At 47.6% G+C, this 16,229-nt stretch overlaps 7 protein-coding genes across 7 annotated transcripts, besides 1 other annotated feature; 6 read left to right on the plus strand and 1 right to left on the minus strand.

Annotated features, from left to right (window-relative positions):
• Positions 1-535: 535 nt before the first annotated feature.
• Positions 536-1,537, plus strand: UA08_00760 (Endoglucanase-4; the record flags this gene model as incomplete). The annotated part of the gene is made up of 2 exons (XM_020260602.1): positions 536-636; positions 697-1,537. 2 exons carry the CDS (start codon positions 536-538, stop codon positions 1,535-1,537), a joined length of 942 nt encoding a protein of 313 aa, XP_020124492.1.
• Positions 1,354-1,423: a repeat region (Identified by RepeatMasker using a combination of RepBase library and repeat library created with RepeatScout).
• A 396-nt stretch (positions 1,538-1,933) lies between the features above and the next one.
• Positions 1,934-4,047, plus strand: UA08_00761 (hypothetical protein; the record flags this gene model as incomplete). Its single annotated transcript, XM_020260603.1, has 3 exons — positions 1,934-1,954; positions 2,053-2,887; positions 2,960-4,047. 3 exons carry the CDS (start codon positions 1,934-1,936, stop codon positions 4,045-4,047), a joined length of 1,944 nt encoding a protein of 647 aa, XP_020124493.1.
• A 340-nt stretch (positions 4,048-4,387) lies between these two features.
• On the plus strand, positions 4,388-5,364 carry UA08_00762 (hypothetical protein; the record flags this gene model as incomplete). The annotated part of the gene is made up of 3 exons (XM_020260604.1): positions 4,388-4,553; positions 4,675-4,807; positions 4,845-5,364. The coding sequence occupies 3 exons, from the start codon at positions 4,388-4,390 to the stop codon at positions 5,362-5,364; spliced, it is 819 nt and encodes a 272-aa protein (XP_020124494.1).
• Positions 5,365-8,177: 2,813 nt separating this feature from the next.
• UA08_00763 (hypothetical protein) lies at positions 8,178-8,694 on the plus strand (the record flags this gene model as incomplete). The annotated part of the gene is made up of 4 exons (XM_020260605.1): positions 8,178-8,196; positions 8,262-8,348; positions 8,403-8,538; positions 8,634-8,694. 4 exons carry the CDS (start codon positions 8,178-8,180, stop codon positions 8,692-8,694), a joined length of 303 nt encoding a protein of 100 aa, XP_020124495.1.
• Positions 8,695-9,100: 406 nt separating this feature from the next.
• UA08_00764 (hypothetical protein) lies at positions 9,101-10,442 on the minus strand (the record flags this gene model as incomplete). Its single annotated transcript, XM_020260606.1, has 3 exons — positions 9,101-9,224; positions 9,290-10,044; positions 10,098-10,442. The coding sequence occupies 3 exons, from the start codon at positions 10,440-10,442 to the stop codon at positions 9,101-9,103; spliced, it is 1,224 nt and encodes a 407-aa protein (XP_020124496.1).
• A 1,102-nt stretch (positions 10,443-11,544) lies between these two features.
• UA08_00765 (Chitin synthase D) lies at positions 11,545-13,986 on the plus strand (the record flags this gene model as incomplete). Its single annotated transcript, XM_020260607.1, has 4 exons — positions 11,545-11,598; positions 11,651-11,817; positions 11,877-12,946; positions 13,061-13,986. The coding sequence occupies 4 exons, from the start codon at positions 11,545-11,547 to the stop codon at positions 13,984-13,986; spliced, it is 2,217 nt and encodes a 738-aa protein (XP_020124497.1).
• An 866-nt stretch (positions 13,987-14,852) lies between these two features.
• Positions 14,853-16,185, plus strand: UA08_00766 (hypothetical protein; the record flags this gene model as incomplete). The annotated part of the gene is made up of 5 exons (XM_020260608.1): positions 14,853-14,952; positions 15,009-15,369; positions 15,446-15,674; positions 15,735-16,088; positions 16,141-16,185. The coding sequence occupies 5 exons, from the start codon at positions 14,853-14,855 to the stop codon at positions 16,183-16,185; spliced, it is 1,089 nt and encodes a 362-aa protein (XP_020124498.1).
• Between the last annotated feature and the right edge of the window lie 44 nt (positions 16,186-16,229).

Below are 16,229 nucleotides of genomic sequence, written 5' to 3' on the forward strand. Positions count from 1 at the left end.
GGAGATGGAATGCCTGAGACGTAAGGCTATGGATGGTGAGACAGGCTCGCATCTTGGGGCAGCGCGGTGATTGGACGGGGCCCAGGAGGTTATTTCGACGACGCCGACTGTTTCATCGGTCCTGCGCGATTCCCTGCGTATTGGACGACTTGTCTCGACATGGAGACGAACCGAAACCATGCTTATGAGCTGGGCATCCATATTTTCCCTCAGCCAAGATCGCGGATTGTCGGTCTATTATCTCTGAATGCCATGATCTTGACGACCTAGGCGGGGTCTGGATACAGGCGAAATGACAGGACTGCGCCAGCTGCTGAATGCCGATCAGTCGAATTATCGGCAACAAGGGCTCAGTATGCCTGGGGCTTGTATAAATATGCGAATCAAGCCTGTCTCGCTATTTCAAGTCATTCTTCACTTTCAATTCTAATAACTGAGTTATATCTTCCTTTCTATCAGAACTTCGTTGATCGAAGCGTTTCCCCCTTCTCTATCTGCCTTCCTTCTTCTTTCGATTTTGCAACTCATTGCTGAGATGCCTTCTGCTAAAGTCACTGTACTGTCTGTTTTCCTGGCTGTAGCCTCAACTGTTGCTGCCCATGGCTATGTACAAGGCATTGTTATTGGAGATGCCTTGTAAGTAAACATCAGATTTGAGCAACCATAACATGACGTACTTACAGGGAAGTATTTTAGTTATTCTGGATACATTGTAACCCAATATCCCTATATGGAGGATCCGCCGGCTGTCATCGGATGGGCAACTACAGCAACGAACCTGGGTTTTATCGACGGCACTGAGTATGCCGATCCAGATATTATCTGCCACCAGAATGCCACTCCTGCACAGCTATCTGCTCCAGTCGCTGCTGGGGGCACTGTTGAGCTTCAGTGGACTCCGTGGCCCGATAGCCACTACGGCCCGGTTATCACGTATCTCGCCAATTGCAATGGCAACTGTTCGACGGTGGACAAAACCCAGTTGAATTTTGTCAAAATTGATCAAGCTGGCTTGATCAACGATACCCAAGTACCGGGGACATGGGCCGCGAATGAGCTGATCGCTGCCAACAACAGCTGGACTGTTACAATTCCTTCGTCCATTGAACCTGGGAACTATGTATTGCGACATGAGATCATTGCTCTTCACTCGGCTCAGGAAGTGGATGGGGCTCAGAATTACCCCCAATGTATCAACTTGGAGATTACCGGTAGCGGAACCGCCAGCCCGTCTGGTACTCCTGGAGAAGACCTCTATAGCCCGACTGATCCTGGTATTTTGATCAACATTTACACGTCTTTGTCGACGTACATCATACCTGGACCAACGCTATGGAGCGGTGCTTCATCCGATGTTGTTGCTCCTGCCAGCGCTACGCCGTCAGCTTCTACTACTACTGCTGCTGCTGCTGCTGCTGCTGCTTCCGAATCAGTCTCAACTTCTGTGGTGACTGCGCTCACAACATTAGCCTCGACCACCACATTCTTTACCACTGTTACTGGTGGTAGTCAACCGACTTCGCCGTGTGGTATCTAAAAGGCCTGTTTAATTGATACTCAAAAAGGGTTCACCAACCGATGTGCGTCTATACTTTGGAAATTGTTGTAGTCTACTTTTGCACTATGTCCTCCTTGGTGTTTAGGCCATCTTGACTGTCCAATGGCACATAGCAGAACAATATGATTCATACATTCTTCGCAGAATAAATGTCACCTCGACTCATCTCGAGTCATCGTAAGGCATCAGCCAATCAGCCGAGCTGGCAGAGCGGAGGATAAATTATGTACAATGCGGAGCTGCCGTCCCCGCCCGCATTTATTTATGTCATCAGCAGGACGGATTTCTCCCCAGGCTAACACCACCTCTTCTCCCTACACCACTCCTCGTCTCTGGCGATACTATTCTCTCCTTGTATTGTGAGGAATAGCCAGCATGTTCAAGAAAAAGCCAACGGTGAATAGCATCAACCACTGCTGCCACCCCGCAATACCCCTCATAACACAGCTTCAATAAATGCCTTCAATAGTGCTAACATCTTGCTATTATAATAGATCAAAACACTTTCTCCTTTACGCTCCTCAGATCGACGAAAGATAGCCGATCAGATTATCAAAGATTACCAAATCCCTATCCCTCCGGCATCTCCCTCGGAAGACAAGAATAACGAAGATGGAAACGCCGCAAAAGAGACAGCCAGCAATCTTACAGCAATCAGAAATACCCTCCTCCCCGAAAACTCCCTTTCTGCCCGGTTCACAACAACGTCAGGACCAGATCTCCGGGAAGTGCAAGGCACAGTATATGCCGGATCGCATCCTGAATTTGGAGGCGAAGAAAGAATTTTGTGGTTTAAAATAGAGCAAGGACCGGGCGCAGATGGACGGCTATACCCAACGGTGTACTCCCTATGGCATAACCCGCGTATCCTACCCCTATTACACACGCCAGCCCTGGTCATGGGCAAGCTTTTTGGAGGCGCGGATCTGATGACCCCCGGGTTAGCCAATGGGCCACCATTCCCGAGCAAAGCTGTCAAGGGTTCTGCCGTGGCTGTTGCTAGTCTGGACAGCCATACCGTGCCTGTATTTGTTGGGATATGTGAAATTAATGTGTCGGAACTGGGTGAAGTTCAGGGCACAAAGGGCCACGCAGTACGCGGTTTACACTGGGAAGGTGATGAGTTGTGGTCATGGAGCTCCTCCTCTAGGCCTGGTCAATCTGCTCCAGAATACCTGGAAGGCTGGGACGAGGAGACCAGAGATGTTGAGGACGCAGTGCAGGAGTTGACTTTGAAAGAACAGGAAGCGGAAGCGCGACGGGAAGAGGCTCGTCCAGACGAAGAGGAACAGGAACCTCTTGAGCCGGAAGCTGAACCAACGGTTAAAGGTGGGTTGTACATGTGCATGCTGCACTTATTTTTTCACCCCCCAACATAGTTTCTAACCGTTCGTGTTACAGAGATTGATGAAGCCTTCGTGAAAGCGTTCGTATATTCTCTTTATCAGCTGAAAAAGGATAATCCAAGCACGCCAAACCATGGACTGACTCTCCCTGTTCAACCATCTGCGGTAATATCTCGGCTCGTGACTCCATACCTTCCGATATACTCAACACACCAAGCCCAGTTCTACCAGATCAAGAAGACTAGCTGGAAAAACGTTAAGAAATTCATCAAATATCTAGACAAGGAAGCATTGGTGAAATCCAAAGATCGCAATGGACAAGAGACAATCGTCATCGATGTGGATTTCAACGACCGCCGCATTGAGCAGTTCGTTCCTTACAGAATACCCACCAGAAATATTGTGGAAAACTCCGGGAAACCGGTGTCAGGCAAACAAAAGGCTACTACCGAAGAAGGCGTTGATCCGTCGGTTGGACAGACACTTACCGTACAGGTCTTGTACAGGCCTACTCAAAAACTTACCCCGACGCTCTTTCCAGCGCTCGGCGCATCTGATCCGAAGAATTACTACAAATATTCCGATGTGTCTAGTCGCTTGGATCAATATCTGACATCTCAAGATCCTCCGCTCGTATCCGAATCAAATCGACGCATTATCAAGCTGGATCCTTTTCTATCGAATACCATATACTCGTCCTCGTCAGCCGATGACAGAGCAGCGCTAGCACGACGGGAAGTCACTCGAGACGGCCTTCTCAAGCGCATTGTATCCGATGCATCGCTTCTTGCATCATATCATGCCATCCTCAAGCAAGGACAAACGGTAGTAACGGACGTGAAGCCGAAAGCCGGAAGTCCACCAAAAGTACTAGTAACCGTTGAAAGGCGGGGATCTAACAAGACAGTCACCAAGGTATCTGGAATCGAGGTGTTTGGCATCATCCCTACCTTCTTGGCTGAGGAGTTGCAGAAGAAATGCGCTTCCAGCACTAGTGTTTCTCAAGCTACTGGAGCCGTCAAGGGCATTATGGAGATTCTTGTTCAAGGCGACCAGCGCAAGGCGGTTGAAACGGCGTTGGAGAGGCGTGGAGTGAGATCACAATGGGTTGATGTAGTGGACAAGACGAAGAAGAAAAAGTGAAATTTCTTTATGGCCAAAAAAGCAAAACTGAATTCGATGGCGAGGTGTAGAACGTTGAACGATGAACATAATGTATTTTGAGCGATGTTCGTGTTAGACAATACTCGTCAATACTAGTCAATTCAGCTGCTAGATAACTAACTAGCTCAGTATGGTGGATGGTTAATGCATACTGACAAAAACTACCCCTGCATGCCCTAACTAAGCGTAAGTAGCGGCCGGCCAATGACCAGGCTGCAGCTTTTCTTGCGGGCAAGTTTTTTTTGTTTTTAAAACAAGACATAAATAAATACATCCGCTGCATTGCCAGGTACTTCCAAAAATTCGTCCCATCGCCACCATGGGTAACGTCTGGGGACAGCTGTTCCCCCCCGAGCCGCATTTCACCGAGAAGGAAATCCCTTCGCTCGAAGGAGGAGTCTTTATTGTCACTGGGGGAAACTCAGGCGTCGGGCTAGAAATTGTCAAAATCCTCTACGCGCCTGGCGGCACAGTCTACATGGCTGGTCGCTCAGCTCCCAGAATCGATGCAGAAATTGAAGCTATCAAGGCCGCCACACCAGACCCGACAAACCAGCTCAAGAGCCTTCTTCTCGACCTGACAGCGACTTAACTACCATCAACCAGCAGTGGATGCATTCCTTGCGCAAGAATCCCGGCTGGATGTGCTTTTCAACAATGCAGGGATTACTCGCCAGCCCGCTGGCTCGGCCACAAAGCAAGGCCACGAAATGCACATGGGCACCAACTGCTTGGGGCCGTATTTACTGACGAAACTGCTCGCTCCCACTCTCCAGGAGACTACTAAGTCCGCGCCCAAGGACAGCGTACGCATCATCTTTACCTCCTTCGGGAATCGTCGACCTAACGGGTCCTCCAGGGGGTCTCTCCTTTGAGGAACTCAAGCCTGGCCACTTCCACAGTGACATGAACCGCAACTACAGCGCGTCCAAGGCCGGAAACTGGTTTTTGGCTTCTGAATTTGACAAGCGCACTCCGGACGTTGTTTCTGTGGTGCAGAGCCCCGGAACGCTGAAGACCAAGGGCTGGGATGGAACACCTAAGCTTGTGCGAATCATCATGGCGCCGCTGCTTTACCCTCCCAAGTTTGGTGCCTACACGGGGCTATGGGCTTGTCTCAGTGCCGAGGTCAAGAAGGGCGACGGACAGAAGCTCATCAACCCATGGGGAAGATGGCATGAAACGCCGAAGAAGGAAGTTGTTGCCAGCTTGAGCACAAAAGAGGCCGGCGGTACAGGCCTTGCTGCTGAGTTTTTCGACTTTTGTACGAGCAGACCAAGGAACACGCTTGATTAAGCCAACTCCTTACATGTAACCAAAGTAACAATGCCAACCAGTGTAATCAACTAGCCTAGATTAATGCTAGGATGGCATCAAATTTAAATCAATTCTAGTTCTAATTTTCCGCTTCATTCTTATCTTGTTTGTCTGTTCCCGGTTGGGTGACTGAATTCCTGAACACCTTGCAACTATTAGCTACGTATATCTCTTATAAGCTGTAGGGCTAGGACTGTGCATAGGAATATCACGGAGTAGTAGGACCACAGTGGAATCTCCGAAACGTGCCTCAGGCCCAGATTGGAGCGAGCATCCAGAAGCTCTACTTATGTAAATGCCTGGTGGCCACTACATAGGATAAGGGGTACAAAGTATATTTAGCCTCATTATATATATCACTTACACCTAAGTATGGAATACATGTTTGCACAAGATCTACTTCAAACCCCTATTAATTACCTAGCATGTGACTCTAACCGCAACGAGTCGATGTGTTGCCAAGAATACATCGTTTCACAAAAGACGATATAATCTCAAATATATCATTGACTTGACATTCAAAACTCTTTTCTGGGAATATTGCCTGCAGTGGTTGGCACTCAATATTTGCATGCCTCCACCTGCTCATCTATACTTGCCGCCAATGATGTCAACTGAGAACAAATCATTCTACAAGGCATGATATGACTTCAAATGTTGACTCGAGCATAGGTATGACTCTTTCATAGGTATTTAAGTGGCAGAAACATCTGCGATTGGTACGTTTCTACTGCAACAGCAACAGCAACAGCAACTTCTACTCTGTTAGCAACTAGGGCTTCTTTCGATCAGGACGATAACAAAAGCTTGTGAGATACATACACTATGTCTTCTTCTAGGAAAGAAAAAAAAGGAAAAAAAGGTAACAAAGCCATGTCAAACTCTCAATATGCCTTGACTAACATATCATCGTCAAGTTGAAACTACGCCATCCGAGCCAGGGAAGTCAGAGCAGCCTCGAGGGGAAAGCGAACCCTCTGGTCACAGGCAAGCCGAACGGATCTCTAAAACCTCCGAGAGTGACACTCGCACTCGTGTACCTCAAGAAGTCTGGGGTCTTTGTTATTATCTGCCGCGGTGGGCAATCGTGTCGAAGGAAGTACAGCGTCTTCCGCACCTCTGCCAAGTAAAGCAGTACTCTCTACAACCTGTACCTAATGAGGAAAGCCGTCTCCCGAAAAATAGTATCACGGAGCTCGACACTCTCCTGAACCTCTGTGAAGCGCGCTATGAGCACACTGCAGAGCAGAGGCAAAGTGAGAAACTTTCGATCTACTTACTGCTGAAGCATCGTCGTGTACCGCATTCGCCTAACATAGCAAACAACACCTCCTCTGAATGGTGGATTGATTTCCTACATGTAAAGGAGGGGGGAGAGGGGTACGAGCCTGTCAGCTACAAAGGTTCGGCGCAATTTCAATTTTTGGGCGTGGTCGACGGCGAAAATTATTTCTTAATAGAATTAGATTTGAGTCTTTCAACAGATTTCAAATGGTATGAGGAGAAGACCGATGAGAAAAGAATGCTCATTATCTCGGTTGCATATGACAAAGGTGCTGGCAGACCAAAACCGGGCTGCTGTTGGTCTGCTGGTCAAATGATTGGGGTTGCGAGATGAAGACACTTATATATTAGGTAGCTCGCTATCCACCAAAGGTTTTCATTTCATTCAATGTGCTTTAGTAAGAAACAAGTGTTGTAATGGTTACTTTATATTCCACACCAACACTTCTGGCCGGGCCAGGGTGGATAACCCTATGAATAGGTATTTTCTACAAGATTGACTCCAGTTAAAAGTATATCACTGTGCCATCTACCCAGGTAGAAGTAAGTAAGCAGGGTTTCATGCATAATACGAGGAGGTGTTGCTCCATTACGCTACATAAGCTCGTCTATTTTGTGATGGAGTTTCCAAGCAACGCTCAGCTACCATTAGGTATTCAAACAGCACTTGGACTTTCGTGTATGTATATGATATGACTTGGTCCCTACGTAGGAAGACAGCCATCCAATCACACGCACAAAACATATTACATGTAGATCGCGAGCTCGTTGCCAGAATACGAATCGCGGGGCGAAAAAAATGCATACTTACTCCGAAGCACAGATTATGATTTCATGTTTAATTAATTATCTAACATACCTACAATCCAGTGTGCTCGCATCTTGCCTTGGAACGATTCGTACGGCATTGGGATTGACTGCGCTCAAATTATTACTAAATTAGGAAAGAACTCATGGAAAGCAAAGCCCTAATACGCGGCAACCTTCTTGCAAGGAGAAGTTACATACGTCAATCAACATAACTGGCTATACCGAACTGGACGGATCAGCGTATATAGCACTTAGACAGGTAAAAAGTAAGCAAGAGGCCAAGAGCTGAAATGGGTTTTTTTCTTTCTTTTCTTTTCTTTTCTTTTTTGGCGGGGTGGCAGATACGGTCGACGTTACACATGATGACCGTGTCTATCTTTGATTTCTTTTTCTTTCGTACGGAATTAGTCCATTCAGAGCATAAACGACCGTTTTTAGGGTTACTTCTTGTCTAGCAGTGACCACATTCAGCCCTTCATGAAGGATGGTCGGAGTCGGCGAAAAGATGTCTAAAACACCGACATGAAGTGCCTCCACGAATACTCTGAGGAAAAGGAGGGAGGGGTCTTCAGGTATAAAGATGATCTTTGGACACTCTTCTCGAAAACTTGAATCCTTGAAGTCAGCAGCTATTTCATACACCACAGCTCAACACATAATTAAAACATAATCAAACAAACTCTCAACTCTCCTTGACCATGCCTGTTTACCACATCGGTTAGTCAATTTCTATCTGCTGCAGAATATTACAGAATACCTAGGTATCTAAGAAAACACACCAGTCCTCTTCCACCTCAAGCCCGAGGTGACCGACGACCAAATCTCCGAATGGAGCCAAATGGTCAAGAGCCAGCTTGGCCAGGTTCCTGGTACGTTTTCCCACATAAAAAGAGAGAAGGGAGGAGAAGCTAATGAAACCACAGGCCTCATCTCAATTGAAGCCAACAAGCCTCTCCCCGTCGCCGTGCCTCGTACCAAGGGTTACGACATGGCTGTTGTGGCCGTGCTTGAGGGCGCTGAACACGTCGAGGGATATACTCGATATGCTGCTCAGTCTCAGTGCGTTGCAAACCCCTCTTGTTCTCTCATTCTTGTTTTCTCCGAGTACTCGGAATGAGTTCTGACTAATATGCGGATTTGAACCTCTCGTACAGGGCCCAGAGTTTCCGCGAAGCGCTCTTCGATGACACCATTGCTTTTGACTTGGAGTTTTAGACTTATTCCTCAATCCTGAAACCCTGGTGTTGCGATGATCGAGAATGGGGTTGGAAGATGTTACGGGACTATTGATTGACAAGGGTAGTTTGCTTGTATGATGTCCAATTGTATTTCAATAAGTCACATTACTGAATAAAGAATTACCGCATTCCGACTGCTTATCATACTAAGTCAACTGAAATTGCGGCGGGCTTCTTCGTAGAGTAAGTAGATCGTGCGGAAGCTCTATATAGTTAAAGAGAAAACATAAAAAGCCCATCGGTGTCGAAGAAAGGAAAACCCAAACCAATATGAAATCATGACCATGACCTGGAAAATACAACGCCGGAGGATGAAGTTTTAAAACCCATGCGGAATAACTTTTCTGGTGAAAAGAAGCTGATTATGTCTGTTGGTAAACAGCTCAACCTTCCTTGACATCAACTTTCTTAGCAGCATGTGCTCCGTTGCTGTCTTCTTCACGAGCTCGCTTCTGGCCAGAGGCAGATGGGGTTGCGTCTACGGTGCTCTTTATAACAGGAACGCCCCTAGATAATGTGTTAGCTGACGGATACAAAAGAAAAGTTTAGATAAGAATGAAAATGTAGCATACCGAGCGTCCTTGTCAATGGTAGGTTTATCTTCACGGAAACCCTTCTTTTGATCCTCCTTGCGACGTTCCCTCCAATCGCGACGATCATCTCGGTCATTTCGGCCACGATCACTGCGGCCACGATCACTTCGGCCACGACCACGACCACCACGGCCACGGCCACTGTTGTTGCCACGGCCGCTAGCCTTGATTTTCCCAGACTCGATATCCCGGACTTTCTCATCGCAATAATCTTTCTTGCTCTTGATGATCAGGTCTTGGCCCTTCCACTTTGGCTTAGGATCCAAAGCAAGGAATTTTTTCTGAGTCTCCTCGGAGTCAAACTCCACGAAAACACTTCCCTTGAATTTCTTGTCGTAGGCACGACGCAGACGAATGGCATTTGTAGGGCCATGTGGGGCAAAGAAAGCCTCGATGTCAAATTGAGTGGTAGGGCCCTCTTCGCCAAATCCTTTGACATAGACGCTGCGAGCCATGGCCTCGTTCTCGAACACCTTGACAACATTGGGATCGAGGAAGTCATTCACCGACTCGGGAAGAGGCACCTTGCGCCGGATTTGAGTATCGTTCTCGACAAGTTCTAGGGTTTCGGAGGACTTCAATGCCTCAACGATGGCACTGAAGGGTTGGAAACGACGCATGCGCTTGAAACTGTGCAGCAACGAGAGATCTACGGCGTGGTTGGCACTTCCACCGACCTTCTTCAGAAGGAAGTTGTCCATAGGGAGATTAGAGTCGGAGAAATAAAATTCAACCTGAGAGACTTAGTGACAGTTTCTCTTTTTCAGCAAAGCCGCGCTGTACAAACCTGCTTTCTGATCTCGCTTGGATCATCAGTTGTCTTCTGAGAAGTGAAATCGGATTTAATGTTGTCGCGATAGTTACGTGACTTGAAGGGGCGCTCGCTACGCTCCGTCTTCTGTTCAGGCTTCGACTCTTTCACGGCCGATTCTTCACCAAGCTTGGCTGCTTCTGCGACGATACGAGCTTCTTTCGCAGCATCATCCTCTTGAGCGGAAGTCGCAGCTGCGGCGCCATTTTCGGTCTTGTTCTCTTCGCCTCCCTTCAATTCCGCGAGCAGGTCTTTGACGTCCTTCTCAGCATCGGCGTTGGCATTCTGAGGCGCCTCGGTAGCTTTCACTTCACCAGACATCGTGGATAAATGAGAGCGCTGTGCGCCGGACAGGTCAATTCGTTGAAAATAGACAGGAAACACGGGCGGAAAATTCTTGCGCGATTAGGGAGTGAAATCGCAAGAGGGATTCAGAGCAAAAGAAGCATGGGCGCGCGATAAGGGAAAAAAAAAAGAAGTTGCAGAGGTGGGGAAAAATTCAAGCAGCAGCTAGCCTGAGCGGATCACAGCTACGAAAACGGCTTAGCGGCACAGCGGCGCTTTTTATGGCGTTATCGGATAAGCGCTTCATCCTCTGTTGAAAAGCGTATATAAATAGCGATGATCTTGAGAAGGCCATCGACTCACCCTCTTACGAGAGAGTCTTGGCTAGTCTGTTTATAACAAACAAAGGATTTATTCCTCCACAAGTTCTTGTAAAACCCAGATGGTTTTACTAAATGGCCGCTTCTATGCTGGTAGTCGGATTCATGAAAGAATACTCATTCATAGCTCTATGTATACAATTAATCGTTGATACACCACGAATCGCCGATGATCTTGCAAAGCAGGCCTTTTGTGTCCAATATTGAAGACAGCGTCAAACTACTGCATTTGTTCATTGGATGGATGGAGATCTGATGAGGATATGATTTTGAGGCCAAGGCGGTGCATCATTATCAATGCCAACAAATTAACATTTCCCCCAAAACAACCACCTGGTCCTGGCATCTGTTACACTGATAATAGGAAAAGGGATAGGTCCAACCTTTTTTGCGAGAGGCCGGGGTCAAGGAGTGGAGGTTCTAATTGTTTAGCGTACGCATGTGTATCATACGCCTAGTTCTGTTCGATGCCTTCCTGACGGGTCACCTGATTGCGGCGTGCTCCAAAGGGCTGCTCTTTCCCCAAAGAACAGAATGCCCAAAGAGGAAGGCGCTGCTGCTCTGACCGGGAATGGGCATGTTCACTTCACCCCCGGCCTCCTTTCTCGCTTCTGTCCTTCCAACATCGCATCTTTTATCATCAATTCACACATCGTTTGCTTCACTCTGTATCAATCACTGCTCTTGTGACATGTCAAACACAGAACGGTTTCCTTCCTTCCGGCTTTCAGAAGTAGAAGCTTGCTCATTGCTCCACGATGGGCGACGCCGAGAGCGACAGCGTGCCTCAAGGCCAGTGGTCTGTGGCGGATGTGTGTTATGTATTGCCAGCTGCATTGGTTATTTTGCTTATCTGACTTATAGATTGTCTACATTACCTTGGTTTCGCCCCTCATGTTGGCGGCTTTCCTTGAATGGTTCCTCTGGCTCGCTGCGTTTCTCTTTGGCCTGGTGAACGTGTGCCGGAAAGCCGATCACTGGAGTACTCGTGTGATAGCAGTACTTATGATGCTTCTATTTTCAGTACTTCGGTATGTCTGGACTTGCTTATTCTGTCGTCAAATGCGGCTGGCTAACTTTCTTGCACAAGAGCGATTTTTCTGCCCGTGATGGTCGTCACTCTTCCTTTACCACTCGTAATCACTCGTCATTTCCCCTGGCCCATGGTCTACTTCCTCCAATGGTTCGCGTTTTACACCTTCTCGATAATACTCTTGGTTCCATGGGTTCTTTGCATGTACAGACTTGTGACAAACGAAATCGGACGCTCCAACAGAGTCAAAGAAGTTTTACACGAAAGTAACACACCAAAGGTGGTCGTGGTCATGCCTGTCTACAATGAGGAACCTGGTGTTCTGATAAAAGCTATCGACTCTGTGGTTGGGAGCGATTACCCTTCGTCATGTCTCCATGTCTTCTTATCCTTCGACGGAGAGCCGACAGAACGGCTTTGGAAACTGGTCGCTACGCAATTGGGGATTCCTGTTAGTGCTAAGAAAAAGAACCAGAGTATCGACGTTATCTACAACTCCGTTCGCGTGACGGTCAGCAGATTTCCTCACGGTGGTAAGCGGCACTGCCAAAAGAGGACTTTTAGGCTCATTGACCGAATATACGTCGACTACCTTGCATACAATGATGATTTGTTCATCCTTTTCATTGACTCAGACTGTATTCTAGACAAAGTATGCATCCAGAATTTCATGTATGATATGGAGCTGAAGCCGGGGAGTGGGCATGACATGCTAGCGATGACAGGAATCATCACTTCTACAACACAGAGCACTTCCTTGATTACAATCCTGCAGGATATGGAATACATTCATGGGCAGTTATTTGAACGCTCGGTGGAGTCTACCTGTGGTGCAGTGACTTGTCTTCCTGGTGCTCTGACCATGCTGCGATTCTCGGCATTCCGAAAGATGGCCAAGTATTACTTTGAAGATCAGATTGATAGAATTGACGACTTCTTCGATTACATCAAATGTCATTTGGGAGAGGACCGCTGGCTGACGCACTTGTTTATGGTCAGCACTGTGAAGCGGTATCAAATACAGTTATGCACTGGGGCTTTCTGTAAGACCGAGGCTGTACAGACAATGAGCAGCTTGATAAAGCAGCGTCGCCGCTGGTTCCTGGGATTCATCTCCAATGAGGTGTGTATGCTTACCGACGTGAGAATTTGGCGACGCTATCCTTTGCTGTGTATTATTCGTTTTATGCAAGATACCATTCGCACTACAGCCCTGCTATTCTTTATTATGATTCTTTCAGTGTCAACCACGTCTAGCAGTCTCGTGATCTTGCCGCTCGGATTTATTGCTATCTCATTGGGGTTGAATTATGCATTGATGCTCTATTTCGGCTATATTCTGCACAGATTCAAGGCGTGGCTATACCCGTTGATGTTTTTGCTCAATCCTTTCTTCAATTGGTTATACCTTGTCTATGGATGTTGTACGGCAGGTAAGCGTACATGGGGTGGGCCTCGAACAAATGCACCCAAGGCAGATGAACACACCTCGCCTCGTGAAGCTGCAGAACAAGCAGAAGCTCAAGGCGATGATCTCAACGTGGACGTCTCCACCTTCCGCGAATATGGTCATGCCGCTATAGGCGTTCCGTTGCACCCAACAGAAAGTGCAGCAAATCGCTTGGTGAATAACAATCAAGATGAGCTCTATGGCACGCATCATGACTCTGAGCTCGCTCTTGTGCATCATAATGCAGGAGACCCCACCGTACCAAGGATCCCCCTACATCCACGAAACTCCTTCGATTCTGCCATGACTGAAACCTACAGTATCCAGCTTCCGCTCCGTGTGGAAAGCCTTATGGACGAAGAAGAAATGCGAAATTTTTATCCCTCTCGTGAGACTAAGCTGATGCCAGAAAAGGACAAAGATGAAGAAAAGGGCACGACTCAGTCTTCACCGACTTTACCTGGGCGTCTACATCTTGATGGTGAAACGAGTGTATCGGCTTCGACGGAGACCAACATGGATTCCGTTAAACAACTAGCACCTTTGCATCTTACTCGGAGCCCGCTAGGCCTCCATAATACAGTTCCTGAGGAGGAAGATCCAGAGAACACTGCACGAATGCCGCTGTTCGGCGGGACAGGCAGGAGATCAACGAGGAAGTCAGACAAGAAGCGACGGCATTTGTTCACGTTGGGGAGAAGGTCGGGCGACCAGTGATACCAGTGATCAGAAAGAAGTTTCTTAACTTGACTCTACGGCAAGCCCATTAACTTCTTCATTTTATATGGAGATGACAATGGGCGATGCATCATTATAACGTGCAAACTGCATACATAGACATAGATTACCAGTTATGGTTACGCTCTTTTGGTTCTTACATTTATCCTTCCAAGAGCTCATCATGTTCGTTCAGTCACTTTCGGTATTGATAGAAGATAGACTTCAATTCATTTTTTCATACCACGAGCAATAGGTACCTAAAGGTAGTATACCTATATTCCTACCTAAGGTAATAGAGTAGGACGCTGAGCAGGTTGTGAGCCTCCATGGATATCTACTAGAGCCTACTGACACCGGCACCCTGGGTTATATAGGCCTTTTTCACAAGAACTCAGCTGCTAGGCAACAAAATCGCTCGATATTAATTTTGATCACATGAAAGATAACACTCCCACCTACCTAGGTACAATGTAATGCTATTGGGGTTTTACTAGATTCGGCCATTTGGGTTCGCCCGAAGCCGATGCAGCTGCCGGAGCTGCGGAACAACTCACGATGAACGTAGATTAATCATAAATTACCTAGGTAAGTATTGTTAGGATTCTCCCTTGGTAACCCCCTTGTCGCAATATCTAATCACCTTTACTTCCTAGTTCTAATGACTCTAAATCCCTCTAGGACATGCGCGCCTTGTTGGTCCAATTGACTTTCCCGATAAGTATTAAAACCAAGACGATCCGTCTTCGTTTTTCGGATTTGCTTGGACGGTTATGGATGGATATAACAGAATGGAGACAGTCGTTGACAAGCCACTCACTCTGAAATGCGGCCTTACCTTGACCAATCGCCTGGTTAAAGCCGCAATGGCGGAGAATATGGCGCCTAAAAGTGGCCTGCCAACTGAGCGGTTCAACATCTCCTACGGGGAATGGGCGCGTGGTGGATGGGGCATGCTGCTTACAGGTAAGTGAGCTCCATGTCCTTCATTATTACCTGGAAGAACTACTAATTCGAAACAGGTAACGTCCAGGTCGACGCTGATTACTTGGGGAATGTGGGAGAGGCTTCTGTCGACCCGTCTCTTGAGCCCGAGCTCTCAATGGCGTGGAAAGAGTGGGCATCGGCGTGCAACAGCCATGGAACGCCCACGCTCATGCAGCTTAACCATACAGGCAGACAGTCGCCTATCATGGCTGGGAAGCGAGGGTTGTGGACCAAAACCATAGCTCCAAGTCCTATTCCCCTGGACATGGGCCCCTTTCTGCTAGCAAAGGCGCTTGTCCCACTCGTATTTGGTACTCCCCGCGAGATGAGCCAGGCTGATATCAACAAGGTGATTGAGCAGTTCACCTATGCGTCCCGTAAAGCGGCCGAGGCAGGGTTTCAGGGTGTTGAAATACACGCAGCACACGGATACCTATTCTCTCAATTCCTTTCATCCAAAAACAAACAAAAGGACTGACGAATACGGGGGTTCGGCTGCAAACCGCGCGCGAATAGTTGTGCAGACCTTGGAGTCGATTAAACGGGCAGTCCCGGCGGGCTTTTGTGTTGGCATCAAGTTCAATTCTGTAGACCAACAATCCACCGACGAGCTTCGCGATTGCATTGAACAGCTTAAACTCATTGTTGCTACTAATATCGACTTTGTTGAGATCAGCGGCGGAACATGGGAAGACCCCAAGGTAAGCCGATGTCTAACTACTGGCAGGTTACAGATGACTAATTTCTGACCGTTTGAGCAGATGATGTCGAATGTAGATTACGATATGCGCAAGGCAAAATCAGAACATACCAAGGCACGGGAAGCTTTCTTCCTGGACTTTGCCAAAGCGATTCGCAACGAATTCCCCTCAATACCGTTAATGGTGACCGGTGGTTTCCGCACACGTTCAGGCATGCGAAGCGCCGTTCAAAGCGGAGGCTGTGACTTGGTAGGCATCGCTCGTCCCGCTGCGATACTCCCTCAGTTACCCAACGATATCATCTTCAACCAGAAGGTGAATGATGAAGACGCGGTATTGCCTTGTAAACATCTTGAAACCCCTCTGTTGGCCAAGGTCACAGGCATAAAAGCAATTGGCTCTGGCGCAGAGAGCGTAAGTATCATTCAGGTCCCACGTCAGGGCTCATACGTTAACAATGGTTTAGAAATGGTACGGCCTCCAAATATCAAAGATGACTCGGAATGTCTGATGATACAAGCACGCCGACATATTCCTCGCTTCGAAAAAAACACA

The sequence above is a fragment of the Talaromyces atroroseus genome (assembly GCF_001907595.1).
Source record: "Talaromyces atroroseus strain IBT 11181 chromosome Unknown scaffold_0, whole genome shotgun sequence".
In the NCBI taxonomy this organism is placed as follows: domain Eukaryota; kingdom Fungi; phylum Ascomycota; class Eurotiomycetes; order Eurotiales; family Trichocomaceae; genus Talaromyces; species Talaromyces atroroseus.